The sequence below is a fragment of the Chiloscyllium plagiosum genome, chromosome 3 (assembly GCF_004010195.1).
Source record: "Chiloscyllium plagiosum isolate BGI_BamShark_2017 chromosome 3, ASM401019v2, whole genome shotgun sequence".
Lineage (NCBI taxonomy): Eukaryota > Metazoa > Chordata > Chondrichthyes > Orectolobiformes > Hemiscylliidae > Chiloscyllium > Chiloscyllium plagiosum.
In genome coordinates, this window is record NC_057712.1 from 63883629 (window position 1) to 63907931 (window position 24303).

At 40.4% G+C, this 24303-nt stretch overlaps 1 protein-coding gene across 2 annotated transcripts in view; it reads right to left on the minus strand.

The window, feature by feature from the left end:
* LOC122544234 (ectonucleotide pyrophosphatase/phosphodiesterase family member 3-like) overlaps window positions 1-24303 on the minus strand; it is a 147547-nt gene that overhangs the window by 89473 nt on the left and 33771 nt on the right. For both annotated transcript variants that reach the window (XM_043683314.1, XM_043683321.1), the window contains exons 3-5: window positions 20970-21030; window positions 12178-12275; window positions 3362-3441 (exon numbers count right to left, since the gene is read on the minus strand). In XM_043683314.1, the coding sequence (XP_043539249.1) occupies window positions 3362-3441; window positions 12178-12275; window positions 20970-21030 (239 nt within the window). The remainder of the gene's footprint in view (window positions 1-3361; window positions 3442-12177; window positions 12276-20969; window positions 21031-24303) is intronic.

Genomic DNA, 24303 nt, shown 5'->3' on the forward strand with positions numbered 1-24303 from the left:
CGGCAAGCTCTGTGTTTGTATGTTCTAACTTTCACATTTGAGGGAATGTATCAGGACTGTACCCATATCATTGCTCATTTAACAGTAGCTCACTGTTCAGTTAATGCTTTTCCTATTAACTGCTCATTCTAGTTTGCTCTTCACGGCTCTGACTTTGTCCCACTGAGGTCAGCTCTCTGTTGAACAGATTTTATTTCCATCTGGGTTGACTGATGTCATTGTCCATCCTTATTGTGAACTTTACTTAACCACGATCACTGTCTCTGACATGTTCTACCACTGACACTTGAGCCACTTGGCCTACTAAATATCTAAAGACCAGGCTCAGAAAGTGTATCCTTTCTTGTTGGACTGGACACATACTGCTGTAGGAAATTCTCCTGAACACAACTAAGAAAACTTGCCCCTCAATGCCCCTTACTCTACCAGTATCATTGTCTATATTTGGGTATTTGAAGTCAACCCTTTATAACTACTTTATAATGCTGGCATCCCTCTAAGTTCCCTGCTCATTTGTTCCTCCACATCCTTCCCATTAGTTGTTGCTCTATAGACTACATGTGGCAATTGATTCTGACCTTGAACCCTTTGAGGCATCCTCTTTCTTAAGCACTGCAACATTCTTCAACCAATATTCCACCCCTCCTTTTTCCTTCTTTTTCTAATTTTTCTGAACAACTTGTACATGAAAACTCAACACCCAGTACTGCCTTTCCTTGAGCCAGATCTCTTTTCTCAATAGCGTCATATTTTCATATTTCAATCTGTGCCTGTAACTCCCCAATCTTATTTACTGTGTATTCACATACATGCACAATAACCCTGATTTATATTTCATCTCTGCCTTCCTCATTCTGATATCACCTATTAACTTGCTACTCTTAATGCTAGTTCGAAGTGTATCTCCAAGTACTTTATGAATCATGATAATTTTTTCTAATATTCTCTCTTGGTTCCTGCATCCCTGCTAAGTGATTTCACCAGCCCCTCGACTCCACACCAATAGCACTTGTAAATTGCCTCATGAGGAATGCTGTCTCAGCTCTATTCAGGTACAGTTCTTGGACAGGTGCCATCTTCCTCAGTCCCAGTGTCCAGGAGCCTAAAGTCCTCCCTTCCGCACCATCTTTCCAGCTATGCATTCATCTGCCTTATTTCAATTCTACAGAGCCTGATTTTTATTTTAATCCAATGAAAAGAAAGACATTTTGAGTCATGAACGACTATTACATGGAAGGAGAGAAAGAGTTGAAGAAACAAAGACAAAATTGCATTTCTATAATGACAAATAGTTCTCATACAACCTTTGAAAATTTTACATTAGAATGTGCTACTTTTGAAGTGTACTGATTGTTTGAAAGAGATCAGAAAATTAAAACTAAACAGTTTGTAAAAAGTCATAAATGATGGATGACTGATTGGCTACTTGCCCAGAGGTCTGGAAATGTACTTCAGCTGCTTAACTCTCACATATACCATATCCAATTCCTACTGTCCTGACCTGCTACCTATGGTGCGCCTCCAAAGCATGGTTTATTCTGTATACTCTTAAGTGTTAGTAAGAAACTGATATGATTTTGTCTCCAGCAAGGTATTTTACTTCATGTGGCAATGCTTATGTTATCACACCTAATATAAGAAAGGTGGATGGATACTGTGGTATTGAAGAATCCAACAAAAGTTATTGCAGCTAACTATCATATGTAAATATTAGATTACAACAGGGAACACCAGTAGCAAGTCATATTTCAAATGATTCCATTTAAAATTGTTATAAGACCTTTATTATCCAAGGTCTTATGCTATGGTGCATTGATGTCATGAGCATGTCTCTTGAAGGTATAATGACATACTGACCATGTGACCCAGCATAACAAATATTGTATGTGGCATGTCACAAGCATGGCTGCTTTTGCTGAGCTTGGATTTCTACAAACTGACTAGAAACAGGAACTGAACATTTGAAAAGACAGACCTTTTGAAACAGACTAAAGTCATTTCAACTTACACTAATTTACATTCTATATTCCAATTATATGGACAGGTGACAGTGAGTCTATGAAACTCACAATTCCTACCCATCCTATAACCCCACCCTGGAGACTGTAAGATCTTCTAGGTTACCCTACTGGCAAAGCATCATTCAAAATCACCAGCAGTATTGAACACCTGGGGAACCAATGATTAATGGCTTGAACAATAAAAACCTTGATTTGAAGACAGCTCCCTGACGAGTTAATCAAATTATGGTCAGAATATACAATGATATTTGAATCACTGGCAGGTGAAGGGATCATAACAAACCCAAGTCTTTATGTGTGGATTAAGTATACTTTTTTTCGATGAGTAGATTGAACCAGCGGTTGAGGTAAGTGGATTCTGTGTCCACCCCAGCAATTAATTTAGTTTCCATTTTGCAATTGATGGAAATTTATTTAAATAGTTCAGTTCCACAGCAACCCAGCAGTGTCTCCAGAAGGTCAGACAGGCCAAGAATTACTTTAAACTGCCTCAGCTTTGATAGGGACAACTGGTTTGGGCCAGCCGCAACTCCAAACTACAAACTGTGAAACTCTTTTCGTTCCTTACAGACTGTGATTTGGCCAAATCTATCCTCCCACATTGTAGCCTCTATTTGAATGGGAGCTTCAAATTCATTACAAAAACGTGCAAATTACACTAGCCTTCATCGGTGGTGCGGGGTGGTAATGAGGTAATACCTTTTCAATAATGTTTTTCCCAACTATCAAATGATCTGCCACTTCAGAATTCTAAATGTTGTCACCTGTAGCAGGGGGTCAGGAAAATTCATAGGAAAACTGGATGATTTGTGCCTAAATGACGTTTTCTTTTTGAAAAGTTGACTCTGAACAACTACATAGGATGGTTGTTAGGATATGAAGTAGATAATTAGAAACAGTGCCACAAACAGAATTTAACGTAATAAAATACTGGCCAGGGAAATGAGCGGAGTCCCTCACAGACACAATGGGCTGGAGCAGCTCCTCTGTGCAACAAAATCCTATTTGAAGGGGAACTAGCAATTTGTACCAAATGCAAACCTTTCTCAGGTTGGTTCCCATTTAAGTATTTTGGGTAAGCTGCAAGTAACAATTGCTCTTGAATTTTAAAATGGTGATTTTTGTGTAAAAATATAAGTGAAACAAGATTATCTAGAGTGAAAATGCAGACGACAGCAGCTCTTCCAACTAAGTGAAGCTGCTTATGACTGAGATATAATATTAGGACAGGAGATTTTGTCAACTTCAAAATGAGTTTTGTCAGCAGACATTTAGTATCAAGAAGCAACACAGGTAATAAGAGGTGCCCCCATGTCATGAAACTGCATACACCTACTTACTGTGATGATTGTGTAGTGGTTAGGAAAGGTTTTGGATGGGTACACTGGCGTCAAATATGGAGCATGCACACCACAGGTACCTGCCAAGAATCATAAAGAAAATCAACTTGCTTTTATTCCATCTACTATAACTCACCTTAAGTACATTAATTTGTCAACATCAACAGACTTCAGAACTGAGTTTCAGATCCAAGAAAGGTTCCATTATAGTGGAAAATAGTGAACGTAGCTCATTTAAACAAAAGCTGAGGTAGATAGAAAGCAGCAAAAACATCAGCTAGCTTCATGTCTGTTACAGCGAAATATTAGAAACCATTTTTAAAGACATTATAAAAGGGTAACAGAAAAACACAAGGTAATCAGAGAGAGTCAATATAGTTTTGTGAAAGGCAGAAATGGGTACTGCAGATGCTGGAGATTCAAGTCCAGATTAGAGTGGTGCTGGAAAAGTACAGCAGGTCAGGCAGCATCCGAGGAGCAGGGAAATTGAGGATGGTGCTGAGCTGGAAGGTTGGATCTGCAATAAGGTGAAGGGGAAATGGAAGGGGAAATGCGAAAACTGGTGAAGTCTATATTGATGCCATGGGGGTTCAAGGGTCCCGAGGCAGAAGATGAGGCGTTCTTCCCCCAGGCATTGGGTGTTGAGGGAGTGGCACTGGAGGAGACCCAAGACCTGCATGTCCTTGGCAGAGTGGGAGGGGGAGTTGAAATGTTCGGCCACGGGGCAATGGGGTTCATTGTTGCGGGTGCCCTTGTGATGTTCTCTGATAATTTTGTGAAAGAGTAATCATGTTAATCAATTTATTAGAGTTCCTTGAGGGAGTAACATCTCATAGATCATAGAATGCCTACAATGAGAAAACAGGCCATTTGGCCCAACAAGTCCACACCGACCCTCCGATGGGTAACCACCCAGACCCAGTCCTCTACCCTATTACTGTACATTTCCCCCTGCACAAAACCTACACATCCCTGAATACTATGGGCAATTTAGCATGGACAATTCATCTAACCTGCACATCTTTGGACTGTGGAAGGAAACCCAATCAGGCACGGGGAGAATATGCAAAGTCGCCACTGACAGTCACCTGAGGCTGGAATCGAACCTGGGCCCCTGAGGCTGTGAGGCAGCAATGCCAACCACTGAGCCACTGAGCTGCCCTGTATCTACTAGATAAAAGGGGAACTAGTGGATGTATGGTACTTGTATTTCAAGAAGGTATCAGAAAAGGTGGCTCTTTAAACATTTATGGTGGAAAATAAAAGCTCATGGGGTAGTGGATAATATATTAGCAGATTAGATATCTGCTAATAATATATTAGAAGATTGGCTAGCTAACAGGAAAGGAGAGTTAGCAAACATGGGTCATTTTCTGATCAGCACGATACAATCAGTAGTGTGCCACAGGAATTAGTGTTGGAACTCAAATGTTTAAAATTTAAATGATTAAGTTGAATGAAGAGAGTGGAAGTATGATAACAAAATTTGCTGACTGTTAAATTATCCATTTTGGCAGACTACTAAATAACTATAATTATTTAAGTGGTCATTGAAGCATCCTAGTGTATAAAATGTAAATGCTATTATGGAGGTACAATATGTAATAAGGAAAGCTAAAAGGATGCAATAGCACATCGCTGTTATACAGGGCTTTGGGTGAAAGCACTGTGTACAGTATTGATCTCCTTATTTAAAGGAAACTCATAAATATATTGGAAGCAGTTCCGATATAATATACTGACTGAGTAGATAGCTTGTTCTGCGTGGAGAGGTTGGACAAGTTGGATTGGTATCTACTGGAATTTAGAAGAGGAAGCAGCAGTTGGATTGGGAATATAAGACTGCAGGGTCTTCACAGGATGCACGTGGACAGGATATTTCCTCTATGGGAGAACTTTGAACTCGGGTTCCTTTTAAAAAATTACAGGCCACCCATGTAAGGCAGAGATTAGGAGAATTTGTGTTGTCAGAGAGGGTGATAAGTCTTTGGAATACTTTTTCTCAAAATTTAATGGAAACAGAGTCTTTGAACATTTTTAAGGCAGAGATAGATTCTTCACCAACAGCCAGTTATCAATTTGTACCTGTTCCCTTCACACCCATCTCAGTTCTACTGGCAAAAATCAAAGTGTTGGAAATGGGGAGGGATGAGACTTCTAGACCTGGGTTCAGTCCACCATTTTAAAGTTTCACTGAGTCTCCATGGCTCTGTGAAAATGTGACCAAACCATCAGATTCCATCAGGTGTTGTAACATGCCCATATCTTTATTTCAGTGATGATGTTGTGTTCTATAATTCATTGCTGAACAGGATTCTCCTGTTCCTTGGATGCTGCCTGACCTGCTGCGCTTTTCCAGCAACATATTTTCAGCTCTGATCTTCAGCATCTGCAGTCCTCACTTTTTCCTTCTATAATTCATTGCCGCCTCAAGTCAATCACAATCATGGCATGATGTGGAGGAGCCAGTCTTGGATTGGGATGTACAAAGTTAAAAATCACAACACCAGGTTATAGTCTGATAGGTTTGTTTGGAAGCACTAGCTTTCGGAGCACTGCTCCTTCATTCACAAGCTACCCGATGTAGGAGCAGCGCTCTGAAAGCTAGTGCTTCCAAATAAACCTGTTGGAAAATAACCTGGTGTTGTGTGATTTTTAATAAAAATGACAGTTTTCTGATCAATGTTTTGCTCTCTAAACACAGTAAATGACACCTTGAAAAATAAAAATAAAATAAACTGAGAAAGGTTCAGATTTAAAATGGAAGCCACTTAAATTTAATATTATAAAATTTAAAGCATTTTTGTTAGACAGTTTACTTCAAATACTCAATGGTAAATCTGTATAAATAAATATATTTTGTGTGTTCTGAGAATTGCCAACAAGTAACAAACTCAGGGAGCTAAATTGAATAGTCTCATAGGTGGGCAAGGGGATCAGAAGACATGATTAATTCACCAGGTAAAAACTAGGTAAAAACTCTGCCCTGAAGCTCTTCAACCATGTCCTGAAACAGACTCGCTACTTTGCTCCTCGGATGCTGCCTGACCTGCTGTGCTTTTCCAGCACCATTCTAATCTAGACTATGATGAATTCACCACACCAGTTACTTAAAATGCATGCATATTTAAAATGCTACCATATTACATGCTACCATTGCCTGCTTACCACATTATTCATTGGCTGCAGAGCTCAGCATGGAGCACATAATCGCAATATCCTAGTGCTTTTTAAAACTAGCACAGCTTAAAATTGGTCCACATCTTTGAAAGAAAAAATGCAGTGTGGCTGGAGCTGGGAATCAAGCAGAAGTGAACCTGGCTTGGAAACAGATGGAAAATAGCAAAAGCGTTGAGAGACTGGGCTCCAATGATTTTCAATGCTGTGTTGAACATCTTGATTAAGGTAGAAAGAAGAAGGTCCCAATGACAATCAGGGGTTCCTATTGAAACAGGGCCAAGAACAAGCAGAAAACCTAAATTGTGCAATCCAGGTCAGTAAATACATCTGAGGTATCACATCCCATAAGGTGCACCATTAACCTCAAACTGCTCAATACCCAATACTCCCCATCTCTCTGAGTCACAGAGATGTACAGCACGGAAACAGGCCCTTTGGTCCGACTCATTCATGCCAACCAGATATCTAACCTAATGTAGTCCCATTTGCCAACACTTGGCCCATATCCCTCTCAGGCGAAAGTGAGGACTGCAGATGCTGGAGATCAGAGTCTAGATCAGAGTGCTGGAAAAGCAAATCATTCCTGATGAATGGCTTTTCCTGAAACGCCGACTGTCCTGCTCCTCGGAAGCTGCCTGACCTGCTATGCTTTTCCAGCACTACTCTAATCTAGACCATATCCCTCCAAACCCTTGCTATTCATATACCCATCCAGATGCCTTTTAAATGCTGTAATTATACCAGCCTCCACCACTTCCTCTGCCAGCTCATTCCATATATGCACAACCACTGCATGAAAAAGTTGCCCCTTAGGTCCCTTTTATATCTTTCCCTTCTCGCCCTAAACCTATGCCCTCTAGTTTTGGACTTCCCCACCCCAAGGAAAAGACCTTGTCTGTCTATTCTATTCATGCCCCTCATGATTTTATAAACCTCTATAAGGTCACCCCCTCAGCCTCCAACGCTCCAGGGAAAACAGCCTCTCCCTTTAGCTCATATCCTTCAACCCTGGCAACATCCTTGTAAATCTTTTCTGAACCCTTTCAGGTTTTACAACATCCTTCCAATAACAAAGAAACCAGAATTGCATGCAAAATTCTAAAAGTGGCCAAACCAATGTCCTGTATAGCTGCAACATGACCTCCCAACTCCTATACTCAATGCCCTGACCAATAAAGGAAACCTTACTAAAAGCCTTCTTCACTATCCTATCTACCTGCAATTCTACTTTCAAGGAACTATGAACTTGCACTCAGCAATGAACAATTTCTATCAGTCAGGACTCAGGCTCAGCATTCATCTATTCCACCTTACATTCACACACTTAACACTGCTAGAAGCCTCAAATCAAGATTACACAGCTCATGCACACTGCCAGCAATTCAACCATAATAAGCCACAATAGCAGTGCCCTCAGTTATAGATGTTCTAAGCTCTTAAATCTCTATTTTGCTCCTGTAAAGTACACCATATAAACTACTCCTTTGGACAAACATTTGATCATCCAGCCAATACTTCCTTATATGGTCCAAAATTCTATTTCATTTTAGAGTCAGAGAGTCAGTATAGCACAGAAACAGGTCCTTCGGTCCATGTTGGCCATACTGACCAGATTCCCTAAACTAAACTATTCCCATTTCCTACATTTTGCCCATATCCCTCTAAACCTTTCTTACCTAAGTACCTGTTCAGATGTCTTTTAAATATTTTAATTGTACCCACCTCTACACTTATTCTGGTAGCTTATTCCATATGCACACTACTTCCTGTGCGAAAAAGTTGCCCCTCAGATCCCTTGTAAATCTTTCCCCTCTCACCTTAAATCTAAGCCCTCTATTTTTGGACTTTCCTACCCGGAGGAAATAATGTTGGCTATTCACCTTATCTAAACCCCTCACGATTTTATAAACCTCAATAAGGTTGCCCCCCCCTGCCTATGCTTCAGGGGAGAAAGTCCCAGCCTATTCAGCCTCTCCTTATAACTCAAACCTTCCAGTCGGGATAATATCCTTGTAAATAGTCTTTCCAGTTTTTCTAGTTTTGATGATCTGACACACAGTTACTGCAATGTGCACCATCTACAAAATGCACTGCAGCAGTTCATTGAAGGTCCTTTGACAGCATGTCCCGAACCCATGGAGCTGTCATGGAGAAATTTAAAAGCATGCTATCCGACGGAGTTAACTGAAAATCAACAAGCGCAGAGGTGATAAGTAAACACTGGTAGGAGAAAAGCAAGAATTGCATTCGAATAGCTATCTCAAGAGGTAACAAAGGCATGATTGAGGATTTCAATAGCAGATGAGCTGAGAAGTGGACAAAGATACAGATATAGAAATGGATACTGAGTGATGGTGGACTTATTTGGTTGGAAGCCAAAACACAACTAGTTTGTGCAGAAGTCTTAAGTCATTCAAAGTCCTTCAGCAGTTGCTACACCACTCTCCGTAGACTTTTGGAGTTCAAAAGAACCCACAAACCAGCAGTCAAAGAAAAATAAATTTAAAACAAACTAACTTGCAAGCAGTTGACAACACTTCAAATTGCATTGGTGTCAGTTACTTCTTGCCTCTTAAGATGTGTTCACAGTGCGTGCTTGAGAGAGCTCACAACTGGTGCATAGGCTACACATTTAGGTGCATTAACTCAAAGTTAGAGCATATGGGATTCAGGGAGAGCTTGACAATTGGATACAAAATTGGCTTGATGGTAGGAGACAGAAGGTGGTATGGAGGGTTGATTTTCGGACTGGAAGCCTGTGACCAGTGATGTTCCAAAGGGATTGGTATTGGGTCCACTTTTGTTTGCTATTTACATAAATGATTTTGGATGAGAATATAGGAGGCAAGGTTACTAAGTTTGCAGATGATACCAAAATATAATGGACAATGAAGAAGGTTATCTAAGATTACAAAGAGATCTTGATCAATTAGGTCAATGCGCTGAGGAGTGGCAGATGGAGTTTAATTTGGAGTAAATGCGAGGTATTACACTTTGTAATATGGGCAGAACTTATACAATTAATGGTAGTGTTGTAGAACAGGGTTCAGGTACACAATTCATTGAAGTTTGTGTCACAAGTAGACAGGCTGGTTATGAAGGATTTTAGCACGCTTGCCTTCATTGTTCAGACCTTTGAGTACAGGAATTGGGATGTCATGTTGAGGTTATACAGAATGTTGGTGAGGCCTCTTCTGGAGTACTGAGTGCAGTTCTGATCATCCTACTGTTGGAAGGATTGTATTAAACTGAAACATTCAAAAAGGTTGAGTTATAAAAATAGGCTTGATAGGCTGAGACTTTTTCTGCGTGGAACATAGAAGATTGAAGGGTGACCTTATAGAGGTTTATAAAATCATTGGGGATATAGATAAGGTGAATAGCAAGGGTCTTTTTCCTAGGGCGTGGAAGTTCAAAACTAAAAGGCATAATTTTAAGGTGAGAGGACAAAGGTTTGAAAAGGACGAGGGGCAACATTTTTATACGGAGAGTGGTTCATGTGTGGAATAAACTGCCAGAGAAAGTGGTAGATGCAGGTACAGTTACAACATTTAAAAGAAATTTGAATAAGTACATGAATAGGAATGATTTGGAGGGATATGGGCCAAATGCAGGCAAGTGGGACTACTTTAGTTTGGGAAATTGGTGGGTGTGGAATAGTTAGACTGAGGTGTCTGCTTCCATGCTGTATGATTCCAAGGCTCTATAAATGCCCATGCTGGATCAAATCAGCACCATAACCAGATTGATATCATGATCCTGCTTACTTCATATATACTTCCAACGTTGTTAGATGTATCATTTTAATGTAATCAGGCACAAAACACCACAGAATTGAATGAGCATACAAAAAATGCAGTGTTCGTCCCCAAAGAGCACATGTAGCGCTGAACCCAATTCATTGCCCAGTGTTTTACAAGTTTCTACAAAGTCAACAAAACATCAGTGTTAAAATGTGGAAAATTCATTCAGCCAAGCTTGTAGAACCATGATGAAGCAGCATCAACATTTCGAGGAGAAAGTGAGGTCTGCAGATGCTGGAGATCAAAGTTGAAACTTTATTGCTGGAACAGCACAGCAGGTCAGGCAGCATCCAGGGAACAGGAGATTCGACGTTTCGGTTTCCTGAAGAAGGGCCTGTGCCCGAAACGTCGAATCTCCTGTTCCCTGGATGCTGCCTGACCTGCTGTGCTGTTCCAGCAATAAAGTTTCAACAGCATCAACATTTCCTCAACTTGGAAAAACAACAAAAAAGCATGAAGCATAAACTCAAAGAAGTTTGATGTTTAAACTCTTAACACAAATAGATGTAAAATCAGAGACAAGTTACAGCACAAGCAGAGATCATTTCTTACATTTTTATCCATGCCAAATCTCAGCAACAGCTTCTTCACGAGTGCTACTCCTGTACCCTTTCCATGTGGTTCTGAAAATTATTTCTCTTCAGAAGCTCAGCCAATTCCCTTGTGAAAACCACAATTGAATCTGCCTCCACTTCAATTTCAGGCAGATGTATTCTAAGTCATAACTCCTCACTGTATAAAAACATATTCCTTGTGTACTTTCTGGTTTTTCTGCCATTCACCTTAAATTGATGTCCTGTGTCTCTGATACTTCCACCAATGAAAACCATTTTTCTCTATCCATTCTGCATAAACCCTTCACAACTGTGAACACCTCCATGAAATGTTCTCTTAGTCGCTTTTCTCAAGAGAGAACAACCCCGTTGTCATTAATCCATCAATCCGTCTAAAAGTGAAGTTTCTCATCCACGGAAGTAAACTTGTACATAATTTCTGCTTCCTCATTCATGTTTTCACATCCTTCCTATCGTGTTGTGCTCAGAATTGTACACAATACTCTAGCTGGGACTGAGCAATAATTGCTTTGAATTCTGTAATTGTAATTCTGCATGTATTAATAAATTTATTTTCAAGATATTCAAACAACATTGTAAATGAGGAAATAAGAGTTTAGGTTTAAAGCACTGTATGCTTTGTGTTGTGTTGTAATATTTTATTTTTGTGAAACATTATTTTAGTTATTTTAGTTCATTTCCCACCCATTTTCTTGTTATTATTTGGCTCTATCAAAAAGTCCTTCTGGTTAAATGGAGGGAGTGAATATTTCTGGATGAAGTGCCAATCAAGTGAGCTACTTTGTCCTGAATGGTGTCAAGCTCCTCGAGTGTGGCACTTATCCAGGCAAGTAGGGAGTCTACTCCTGATTTGTGCTCTGTAGATAGTGGATAGGCTTTGAGAACTCTAGCCTCTCAATTGCTGCTGTAGTCACAGTGATTGAACTGCATGAGCCGTACAGTTTCTGGTCAATGATAACCCTGCAAGATACTGAGAATGGGGGAATTTTAAAGCTCAAATGTTAAAAGGCAACATCATCATTGGACTTTAAAGACATAATTTGATGTAGGTTGCCAAGTAATTCTATGGTCAGATGCATGGTCAGAAGAATAGCTGATATTTGGAAGGTCCATTGAAAATGTTGCAAGATGAAAGACACAGAGTACAAATTGAGGTTGATTGCTGGGACGGTTGAAGGGGTTTAAGCAATAACAGTCAGAACACATCAACATAAGAGAATAGAATGAATTTGTTCTTCTCCCTTTTGATGTTACTTACGCAGTTTGTTTATAACAGGCACAGAACTCCACCACTTCTGCAAATAATCAAATCTGAATCCGTCTAATGAAAACAAGATCAAAGGAGGCTGTGAAAACCTGTAAAAAAAAGTCAGCAAGTTTGAAAGATATTAAGGGTCAAATTGTTGCCATTCTGTTCACAGAAAAAAAATTGAACTAGTTTTTTTTCTGTTCTCGTTTGTGTATGAAATAACAAAACAGTACTATTCCATATATCAGTCAGCAATTTCTCACTTAAAAATATTCCACACAAGCTTCAATACGCAGCATTCAAATTGCCTTGCTGTTATTTCACTTTACCATCATCATATGCTGAGACATACCTACAAATTTCCCCACACTGAGCCTGAGAAAGTCGAGTCTGAGGTAATACAACAGCAGGCAATCTTGGGAGACGGTTATGAGCCTTGACAGATTCAAAGCAGCCCAGATTTTTATTTATGCTGGGCCCAGGTTGCATTGTTCGATAGTAGTCTCTAATGGTCTATTTAAAAGACTACTTCTTAAACACTCATTGCCTTCTGCAGTATAGACTGGTGGAGTATGCACTATGCCACTTTGTGAACCACACAAAAGTTATCTCCTGTCTCCATACTGGTTGTCTAGAAATGCTGTGGTACTATTTGTTAATTTTACAATGAGGCTCATGTTCAGTTTCCCCAGCACCTTCGCCTTAGTGATGGTCACTACACTCACCTCTACCCCGTACTCTCGAAGTTTTGATAAACTACTTGTGACTTTCACTGTGAAAACTGATGTTAAAGCACCTATGCAGTCCCTCTGCCATTTCTGTGTTCTCCATTACTACTTCTCCAGCCTCATTTTCCAGCGGTCCAATGGTCACTCTTGACTATTTCTTACCTTTCTTATAAAATCGAGAAAAACTCTTGCTGTCTTCTTTTATATTATTAGCTAGGTTACCTTCATATTTCATCTTCTCCCCCCAAATTGCTTTTTAGTTACTCTCTGCTAGTTTTTAAAGATTTCCCAGTCCGCTGGCTTCCCACCAATCTTTACCACATTGTAAGCTTTTGCTTTTCTACTGTCCTGGACTTCCTTTGTCAGTCATGTTTCCCTTGCCCTCCCCTTAGTTTGCTTCCTTTTCCTTGGGATGAATTTCTGCTGTACACCTCAAATTATGGCATAAACTCCTGCCATTGCTACTCCACCATCTTCCCTTTTAGGCCTCCTCTGCAATCGACTCGAGACAGCTCCTCCCTTATGTCTTTGTAGTTACTTTTACTCAATGGTAATACCATCACATCTAATTCCAGCTTCTCTCTCTCTCAAACGTCAGGATGAATTCTATCATATTATGGTCATTACACCCGAGGGGCTCTTTCCCTTAAGCTCCCTAATCAAATCTGCATCATTATACATCACCGATTCCAGAACTGCCTGTTCCTTATTGGGCTGTACTACAGATTGCTCCAAAGAATCCATTTTGTAGACATTCCACAAATTTTTTTCTTGAGATCTGCTTACCAACCTGACTTTCCCAGTCCATCTGTGCATCGAAATCCCCTATGATTACTGTAATAGTGCCTTACATCTATGCCTTTCTTTCCACATCCTGATTACTGCTAGGAGGCCTATAAATAAGGATGCTTTTTACCTATGCAGTTCCTCATACTGGTTCTGCACCTTCTGACTCAATATCACTTCTTGCTATCAATTTAATTTCATTTCTTACAAATAAGGCAATCACACCATGCCTGCACATCTGCATATTCTTGGATATTTCGTTCCCAGCTGTGATCCCCTTGCAGTCAAATCTGTGATACTCACGATATTGTATCTACCAACTTCAATCTGTATTACAAGCTCATTTACATTGTTTTGTATACTAAGTGCACTTATGTACAACACTGTCAGTCCTGCATTGACTGCCTCCCTTCTCAAAGTATGTCCTCATCTGCTGTGCATGAAGTTAGATTCCCCAGCTTTCCATATGGAGAAAGTGAGGTCTGCAGATGCTGGAGATCAAAGTTGAAACTTTATTGCTGGAACAGCACAGCAGGTCAGGCAGCATCCAGGGAACAGGAGATTCGACGTTTCGGGCACAGGCCCTTCCTGAAGAATGGCCTGTGCCCGAAACGTCGAATCTCCTGTTCCCTGGATGCTGCCTGACCTGCCCTCCCTTCTCAAAGTATGTCCTCATCTGCTGTGCATGAAGTTAGATTCCCCAGCTTTCCATATGCCTACTCCTATTACTTGTTCTGGAAACTTTGATAACCTCTGCTGAACCTTCCCACCTTGAATGTTTGCTATAATTTTCTATGCAACTGAACAGCTCCCCCTAGCCCCTTTCCAATTTAGTTTAAAGCCCAATCCACAGCCCTACTTATGCGATTTGCAAGGACTCTGGTTCCAGCATGATTCAGGTGGAGCTAGTCCGATCAGAACAGTTCCCTCCTTCGCTAGTACTGGTGCCAATGTCCTAGGAATTTGACCTCATTTCTCCCAATTTTTGAGCCCAGCATTTGTATCTAATCTTGTTGATCGTGTGCCAATTTGCCAATTACCACAGAAGCATTTTTGGACATACCTTCAAGGCATGGTTGTGAAGGCAGTAATATAACAATGTTAAGAACATTGACAACATTCAGATCGAATAAAATTACGTCATCTCATCTGAAGGAATGATATGTGTTGGAATTTGTAACTCAATTGTGTTAAAGCTAAAGGCTTTGTGGATCTTACTGAGAAAAAAATAAGAGAACAGTTATAGAAATGGATTGGATTGGATTGGATGAACTAAACACAGAGAATGTTACAGGAGTGCTTGCCTCCAAGCAGAGATAGACTCTACCACGGACCAGATTTCAATGCAACAAGAGGGCTGCAGAGGAGGAGGAAGATGATGAGCAAAAAGAATAACCAACAAGACATTTAGCTCAAAAACACTTTGTGCTGCCTTAGAAATCCTTGAAGAAGCAATGATCATCTTTGATGAAAATCACCTTGACAGGAAGTGTAATCCTTGCATGAATGGAATCATTAACATTACAGGAGAAAGTGAGGACTGCAGATGCTGGAGATCTGAGCTGAAAATGTGTTGCTGGAAAAGCGCAGCAGGTCAGGCAGCATCCAAGGAGCAGGAGAATCGACGTTTCGAGCATGAGCCCTTCTTCAGGCTCATGCCCGAAACATCGATTCTCCTGCTCCTTGGATGCTGCCTGACCTGCTGCGCTTTTCCAGCAACACATTTTCAGCTCATTAACATTACAGTCAATTCGTACAGGGAGCTTTGCAGAGTACAGGAAAAAAAATCAAAAATGCAGCTATAATTGGAAAACATCTTTAAAAGCTCTACTCTAAAAAGTCTCACTAATTGTCTTCAACATATCCCTTATAAAAGTCTCACAAGACGTTTTCCAATACTTACAATAGCACACATCCACTTCCCTACATGAGACAAGGCTTCACACTTTGTTTTCCTGACTTTCTAATTTGCTCGGTGAAAAGTGGGCGAGCAGAGGCTGATAGCTAAGTTCAGTACCTATAGGGAGGGCCTCAACCGGGACCTTGGGTTCATGTCACACTACAGGTGACCACCATTGCACTATACACACACACTGGCACCCTATACACACACACAGGCACCCTATACACACACACACATGCACATACACTCCAATACACACACATACACACACAGCCACTCACACACATTCCTACAGGCTCACACACTCCCACATGCATCCTCTCACAGATTTAGACCACTTTACACTCACATACCCACATGCACACATATACATATACGTTTGTGGGGTGAATTTGTACTTGCAAAGTTATATTGTACTTTGCACAAAAACTGCATGAATCCATGTGAGGCTCTGTTAACTCACTTTTTAAATTAGAATCAGTCTAAACATTATGGCACAGACAGGGAACACGGGGCTAACACCTTCAACACATTATCCGGCTGACGCCAATTGTTACAGTTAACCTGAGAATGTAACTTTTAAAAAAAGCTTTGTGATTTATGTATGAAAGAAGTGAAACTATCATGGTCATTCTAACAGATGAAAGACTCAACAAACAATCAAGGTATTTTTCAATGTATAATTTCAGTTACATCACACTGTAAACTTCTGCTATAAATTCTGTGCCTGACAATTGTGTACTTCACAACCATCTGATGAAGAAGCGGCGCTCCGAAAGCTAGTGCTTTCAATTAAACCTGTTGGACTATAACCTGGTGTTGTGTGAATTTTAACTTTGTACACCCCAGTCCAACACCGGCATCTCCAAATCATAACTTTCTAATGTTCAGATAAATTTATGGTTCACTTTGCCTACATTTCCTTAACTTTATAACCACCCTGCAGTTGACCTATAGTTTCTCCCTGTACAACAATTTCTGGGTTCTCAATTTCTCAAGCTTGTTTTCAAGTTCAAATTTATGGCTTTACCCTTCCCCAACTCTGTAACAGCTTCCTGCCAAATAATATGTGACAATACTACAACTTTTAGCATTTATTTTGAACTGGGTTTTTTTTAAAGAAGAGAAGTTGAGACAGAGGTGTGAGTGGTCTGCTAAAAGCCAATAACGTAAACAGTTTGTGAGGCCTTAGGTTTTTTTTAAAGTTGGAACAATAGTAGTAGCCTGAATGGGTGTAGTCAAGCTTCCACAGAACCGGATTTTACTTATAGCTTTCAGCAATTATTGGAATCTTGAAGCTGAATGTGCAAGGTCTTACTGCTTTCTCTGTTCCAGCTAAAAGTTGGAGTTCTCTTCTTGCAGCTGGAATTGCATGTGAGACAATCTGTTGTACTGAATTTGCCAAGGAGGTAATTATGAGATGTTACTATATTGGAACGATTGCTGTCTAGTAGTTAAATAATTTATTATTCTAATCGAGTTAAGTTTTTCTAATTCTTCTTTCTTTTGTTGCATTTTAAGTACATAGTGTATGAACAAAGTGTGTTTTGCTTCAAACCTGGTAGTTTGACTGATCAAATTGCATCTGGAATGCAACACCTACCACTTGCCTTTAAGTTCAAAGTTACAGCCTAGGCTGTCTTCTTGAGATGCTTTGAGTGCATTTGGTATGGTCCATAAAGTTGCTATTCTTTTAGTTCACCACATCCTACGATTCAATCATTCAGCCATCTCCTTCCTTTTCCCTAAACTCCAAAACATCTGCTGTGAAATTATGGTCATCAACACATCATAAGACAGACTGAGACCAGAGTCTTGAAAAATACAATGTGTTCAATGGCAAGGCTTACTTTGTATACCGAAGGTCACAAAGTCATACAGCATGGAAACAGACCCTTCGGTCCAACTAGTCCATGCTGAGCATAATCCCAAACTAAACTAGTCCCGCCTGCCTGCTCCTGGCCTATATCCCTCCAAACCTTTTCTATTCATGTACTCATCCAAATGCCTTACTTTCTAAATGTAACAGTCTTCTATTCTATCCAAATGCTTATTGCATGGAAAAAAATTGGCTTGAAATGTCTAAGTTGAAAAATGTGTCACTGGAAAAGTGCAGGTCAGATAGCAACCAACATTTTGGGTATAAACCCTTCATCAGGAATGTCTTGTTGTGTAGACGGAGCTAGAAAGAAATCATATTAAGTATTGCAGGAAATTGTAGACACCAAGAGTTAATGAAATAGGTTTAGTGTTAATGTTATGCTAATTGTATTGTTAAACTTAAAGATAAACAGATGGAGGGTACTGATTAAGTATCTTGATCACATTTAATTAAAATGGGACTTTAAGGGTGGTTCTTTAATTAATTTAGTTTACTCAAGTATAAAGAGATACTTGTTCACTGTCTCTTCAACTACACAAAGATATTTCTGAGACACTGGGATGTTGGTAGATCAGTAGGAGGCAGAGCTATGTAATGCTGCATTATGTGAATAAACACACTGACAAGAAATGGATCTGTGTCTAGTTTCATAGTTCACATCTGGCTGGGCTGCATTTCACACTTGGGAAGTGGCTTGATAGCTTGATACTGGACTCTCAAATGCATGTTTGTACATGAAATTCCAAAGGTTCTCACTATTCCAATTTCACTTATTTAAATAGGAACCACTAAAGAAAAACTTGCTAAGCCACAAAATACATCATAAAAACATTAACCAATCTAGACGATAGAGGTAAAATTGTTCAGTTTACACTCATATGAATTCGGAGCAGAAGTAGGCCATTCAGCCCTTCAAGCCTCCTCCACCATTCAATAGGATCATGGCTGATCTGTTTCTGTTGCGAATTCCACATTCCCATCTATCACTGATAACCATCTACCCTGCCAACAAAATCAATTGAACCCTGTCTCCACCATCTTCTGAGGCAGATAGTTCCAATGCCATAACCTTCTCAGGAGAACATTTTCCCCTCAGTCTGTCCTAAAAGGGTCAACCATAATTTTAAAACAGTAGCCCCTGGTTCTGGACAAACCCACAAGAATAAACATCCTATGTGCAGCCGCCCTAGCTTTACTCCCCTCAGCTAAGTCATTAATATAAATGACAAATGGTTGAGGGCCCTGTGGGACCACACTTATCACATCCTGTTAATCTGAAAAGATCCATTTTTGCACACTCTATGGTTTGCCAGCTGGCCAATCTTCCAGCCATGTTAATGATTTGCTCCCTCCAGCATGAGCTCCTACTTTGTGTAATAACCTTTCCATGAAATCTACATAACTACATTGTTAGACCTCCTGATATCAGATCAGAGTGGAATAGACTGTAATCATAGATAACTCCACAGCCCAGTAGCCAACCTCACATCTGAAAGTTAGCATACAATGAAAAACGCCTGCAAAGAGTGACAAAGTCCTGACAGCGGGCAAAGGTACTTGTAATTGACATGACCTCCTGCGATTCGTGCTGCTGATTTCACATTTAAAAGGTCAAGCACTATCAATGCAGAGCTGCACTGTGTAGTTCTTTGGAATTGCACCAGACATGGTAGCCAGAGGACAACTGGCGAAAGCGAGACCTGCAGATGCTGGAGATTAGAGTCAAGATTATAGTGGTGCTGGAAAAGCACAGCAGGTCAGGCAGCAGCCGAGGAGCAGAAAAATCGATGTTTCGGGCAGGAGCCCTGAATCAGAAATAAGGCTGGAAGCCTGGGGGATGGAAAGAAAAATGGGAGGGGGTGGGGCAGGGGGGGAAGGTAGCTAAGAATGCAATAGATTAGATTAGATTCCCTTGGTGGATGGAGAAAGAGGTAAAGGTGATAGGTCAGAGAAGAGGGTGGAGCAGATAGGTGGGAAGGAAGATTGACAGGTGGGACAGGTCATGAGGACGGTGCTGAGCTGGAAGGTTCGAACTGTGGTAAGGTGGGGGGAGGATGAAGTCCACATTGATGCCCTGGGGTTGAAGGGTTCCGAGGCGAAAGATGAGATGTTCTTCCTCCAGGCGTCGGGTGGTGTGGGATTGGCACTGGAGGAGGCCCAGGACCTGTATGTCCTAAACAGAGTGGGAAGGGAAGTTGCAATGTTCGGCCACAGGGCAGTGGGGTTGATTGGTGCGGGTGTCCCAGAGATGTTCCCTGAAGCACTTTGCGAGAAGGCGTCCAGTCTCCCCCCATGTAGAGGCGACCGCATCAGGAGCAACGTATGCAATAAATGACAAACAGAAGATAATTGGGACCTGCTTTGCTGACAGGAAGCCCAAGGTCCTCCTGGTCGGCTTGGTGCAGGGCAAGAATGTAAGAACAGGACTTGCAGAGAAGACCACGCCAGCAGACCTTGGTCTAAGATTGCCATCTAGGTCAGTGCTGGTAATTGGGACTAGATCAGTTTAGGACATCTGCTCGACATGGATGAGTTGGACTGAAGGGTCTGTTTCCAGGCTGTACAATTCTATGACAGGCAGATATGGAAGTGGGGTAGGGGAGCTTTGTCAGCATGAGATGGAATAAGCACAGGCACAAGAAATGATCTTGGATTGGAAGATGTAGAATCCATATAGGTCAAGATAAGAAATAACAAGTGGAAGACGACATTGGTGTGAATAGTACATAGGCCACCGACCAGTAGTTATACTGTAGAATAAAGAATAATATCACGCAGAACAATAATCCTAAAATAAATGAAGAACTATGGATGCTGGAGATCTAAAAACAAACAAAAACAGAAATTACAAGAGAAACTTAATAGGTCTGACAGTTATCTGTGAAGAGGAAACAGAGTTAACATTTAAATTCAGCATCAGAACAAGAATCATATTGAATTTGAAACAGTAAGCCTGTTTCTCTCTCTCAGATGCTGCCAGACCTTCTAAGTTTGCCTAACATTCTCTGCATTTGTTTCCAATTTCCAGCATCCGCACTATTTCGCTTTTATGTATAATTCTTAGGGGGATGGACAAGGTAAATGCAAAGGAGGCTGTTTACCTGGTAGGAAAATCTTGGAGCAAAGAACATAATCTTAAACTAAGAAGTTATTGATTTAAGACAGAGATGAAACCCCACACTAGGGGAAAAGCACTACTGGAATTTTGCAGATTCCAAACTGATTGGAAATTTTTGCCCCTTGTTTGGCAGCCCAAGACAATCATCTATGAACACTCATATTCACATTCTCTCTACAAGAAAACAGTTTCCCTAATGCCCAGCTGAGATCTTAAACTCAGCATCTGTGACTTCGGAATACAAAGTCATGCATACTGTTATAACAGCAAGAGACAACCCAGTTTTATAAACTTTGGTTCATGAGATTGTCCCAAACCAGGCTTCATACATTCTCCACAAGGTGACCTACAACACTGGATTTGGAGGAATGACAATAGTCCTACCCTTCTGGGCACTGAGGTGTGTCAACATCTTCACAGTCATCCTGCAACCAGGTTTTCTCACCTATGGGAAAAATATAATGCAAACCTTTAAATTAATGTCTTTTTAACACTTTAGAAAAATGTTATTGCCATAAATATGTCTCAAATTAGTCTTTTCACAAAATCGTACCTCTGTCTATTAATGTTAATGACAAACGGCACCATCTATTACATTACTGAATCACTGAATTCTTAACATAATAAATTAAACTTTGCAAATACGCAAACATGTGATTTGATGTTTTAGTTAAAGATTAGCTCACAATAACTTTGAAAACATTTCAATCTCGCTATCAAATGTCACAATGTTCTTTCTCAGAGCACTAATACCAGATATATCTGACTTCTCCCACTCCCATTTAATCTACTACTGGTTAACTCCCCGCTATTACTGAAACAGGAAGGACACTGTAACACTGCTTTAAAAAGGGTGATAGCATCAGTCTATTTACAGGACAGAATAATTTTGTGAAGACTTCTGGAAATAGCTTTTCCATGGAACTACTAGATGAGGGTTTAAAAATATAAACAGTCATATTTTTCCGATTAACATCAGAACAAATTTGACTGAAGGTAATCCTTTTAGATACCAACCTACCTGTCTTAAGATTTACCATGTCAGAATTCAGAGGTTGAACTGACCTGAATATGCCCAGGGGACAAACAGAGAGGATTGGAGTATTTTGAGAGTTAAACTGTATAGAGGATCCAAAACTGTCTTGACAATGAATGTGGAAAAGTAAGTGTGTAAGTTAAGGGTGGGTCTAGGTTTAGAGGTAAGTGAGTGAGAGAGCAGGCGACTGACTGTGTGGAGTTGCACGTTCTCCCCGTGTCTGCATGGGTTTCCTCCGGGTGCTCCGGTTTCCTCCCACAGTCCAAAGATGTGCAGGTCAGGTGAATTGGCCATGCTAAATTGCCCATAGTGTTAGGTAAGGGGTAAATGTAGGGGTAGGGGTATGGGTGGGTTGCGCTTCGGCGGGTCGGTGTGGACTTGTTGGGCCGAAGGGCCTGTTTCCACACTGCAAGTAATCTAATCTAAAAAAAATGCCCCTTAGTTCTCTTTCATATCTTTCTCCTCTCACCCTTTCATATCTTTCTCCCTCTAGTTCTGGATTTCCCCGCGACCCCAGGGAAGAGACTTTGTCTATCCATCCTATCCATGTCCTTCATGATTTTATAAAACTCTATAAGGTCACCCCCTCAGCCCCCAATGCTCCAGGGAAAACAGACCTAGCCTATTCAATCTCTCCCTATAGCTCAAATCCTTCATCCTTGGCAACATCCTTGTAAATCTTTTCTGAACCCTTTCAAGTTTCACAACTCCAAATTTGCATGCAATATTCCAAAAGGAAATTCCATTGGCCTAACCAATGTCTTGTACAGCTGCAACATGACCTCCCAACTCTTGTACTCAATACTCTGACCAATAAAGGAAAGCATATCAAACACCTTCTTCACTATCCTGTCTACCTGCAACTCCACTTTCAAGGAACTATGAACCTGCACTCCAAGGTCTCTTTGTTCAGCAACACTCCCTAGGACCTTACCATTAAGTGTATAAGTCCTGCTAAGATTTGCTTTCCCAAAATGCTGCACCGCACATTTACCTAAATTAAACTCCATCTACCACTCCTCAGCCCATTGGCCCATCTGATCCAGATCCCACTGTAATCTGAGGTAACCCTCTTTGCTGTCCACTAAACCTCCAATTTTGGTGTCACATGCAAACTTACTAACTGTACCTCTTAAGCTCGCATCCAAATGATTTATGTAAATGACAAAAAGTAGTGGACCTAGCACTGATGCTTGACTTGTGCTGTACATCTCTATGCCTCTATACCCCATGTCTTTACAGATTGCTCCCTGCCCCTTCACTTCTGCTTGCACCAACAGCAGGAGAGATACAAATGAGATACCATCAAGTGTAGATTGCTCATTCACGTCAGTCCACGTTAATGTTTAACACCTACATGGAGATCCTTAAAGACATTTGGCAAAATAACTTGTGGGTGAGGGTCCATGAAATTGCAATTGTAAATTGCAATTGTAAATTATCCCATGCACAATATTATCTCTGAACTATATTTCCAAGCGATCTTTTATTTGACTTCACAAAATAAACAGGATCAATCTGCCTCTGATTGCAACTAGCTGAGAAGCAGCAACTGGTTCAGCACATTTCTCAGTTGTGGTGGGACTCAAGCAAACATTCCTACCATCAACATTATGAGTTTCAACTCATTGCAATGGCAAAGTCACCATAAAATGAATTAACAGCCACCGCTTGGCAGAAAACATCATTTGAAGCCAGTTTGTTTTTCAGTTTTCTCAAGTCAATTAAACCCTCAAAACAGGAAATTTCTTTCCCACAGAACCTATTTTCCAAAATTGGACTTGTGCTCACACAAGAGAATGTACAGTTCCAATTACTTAACTTGAAACCACAAGATTTATTTTTATCTACAGCTGTAAGATTGCATTTGCTGAAGATTTTCTGTGGTGCTCAGACAAGGATGTGGCTGAAGCTTTTAGAATATTTGCCTTTTTACCTAATTGAAGCTTTCTCAATATAATGTTCCTAAATTTAATTTTGTGTTTCAACCCAAGGTTTTCCTTTTAACATTTGAGTTCGCTAAAGGTCTGTCACCAATTTGCATTTGTATATTATCTTTAACACAGAGAAATAAGCACTGAAGTCTTACTAAGCAAGATGCATTTTAATGAGTGTCTTTAATGGAGGAAAGCAAGGAAGGTTTTTGGAAGGACTTTTAGAGCTAAGAGTCTCCGTGTAATTTCACAAAGACTATAAACAATATGTTAATCTGTGACAGAATCTTAATCCAAAATAATAGTTGTTTAATGTAACATGTAAATGTGGCGCATCATGGTAGCATTTCTACTGGTGCTCAGCAGACAAGGCATTCCCTTAAAGTAGGTGAATGGTGACAGTATGTTGAACACTGCAGCACCACAAATCAGCTCAATTACCATAAGAATACAGGCCACATAATACAGAAGCTGAATTAGGCCATTCATCCATTGAGACTGCTCTGCCATTCAGTTAAGGGAAATGCATTTCTCAAGCCCATTGAGAAATAACATTTGACCCCCTAACTAATCCAAGAACCTATCTATCTCTGTCTTAAATACACTCAATAACCTGGGCAATGAGCTCCACAGAATCACCACCTCTGGCTGAAGGCATTCCTCCTCATCTCGGTTTTAAAGGGTCATCTCAACATTACAAGGCCGTGCCCTCTATTCTCTCCTACTAGTGTAAACATCTTCTCAATGT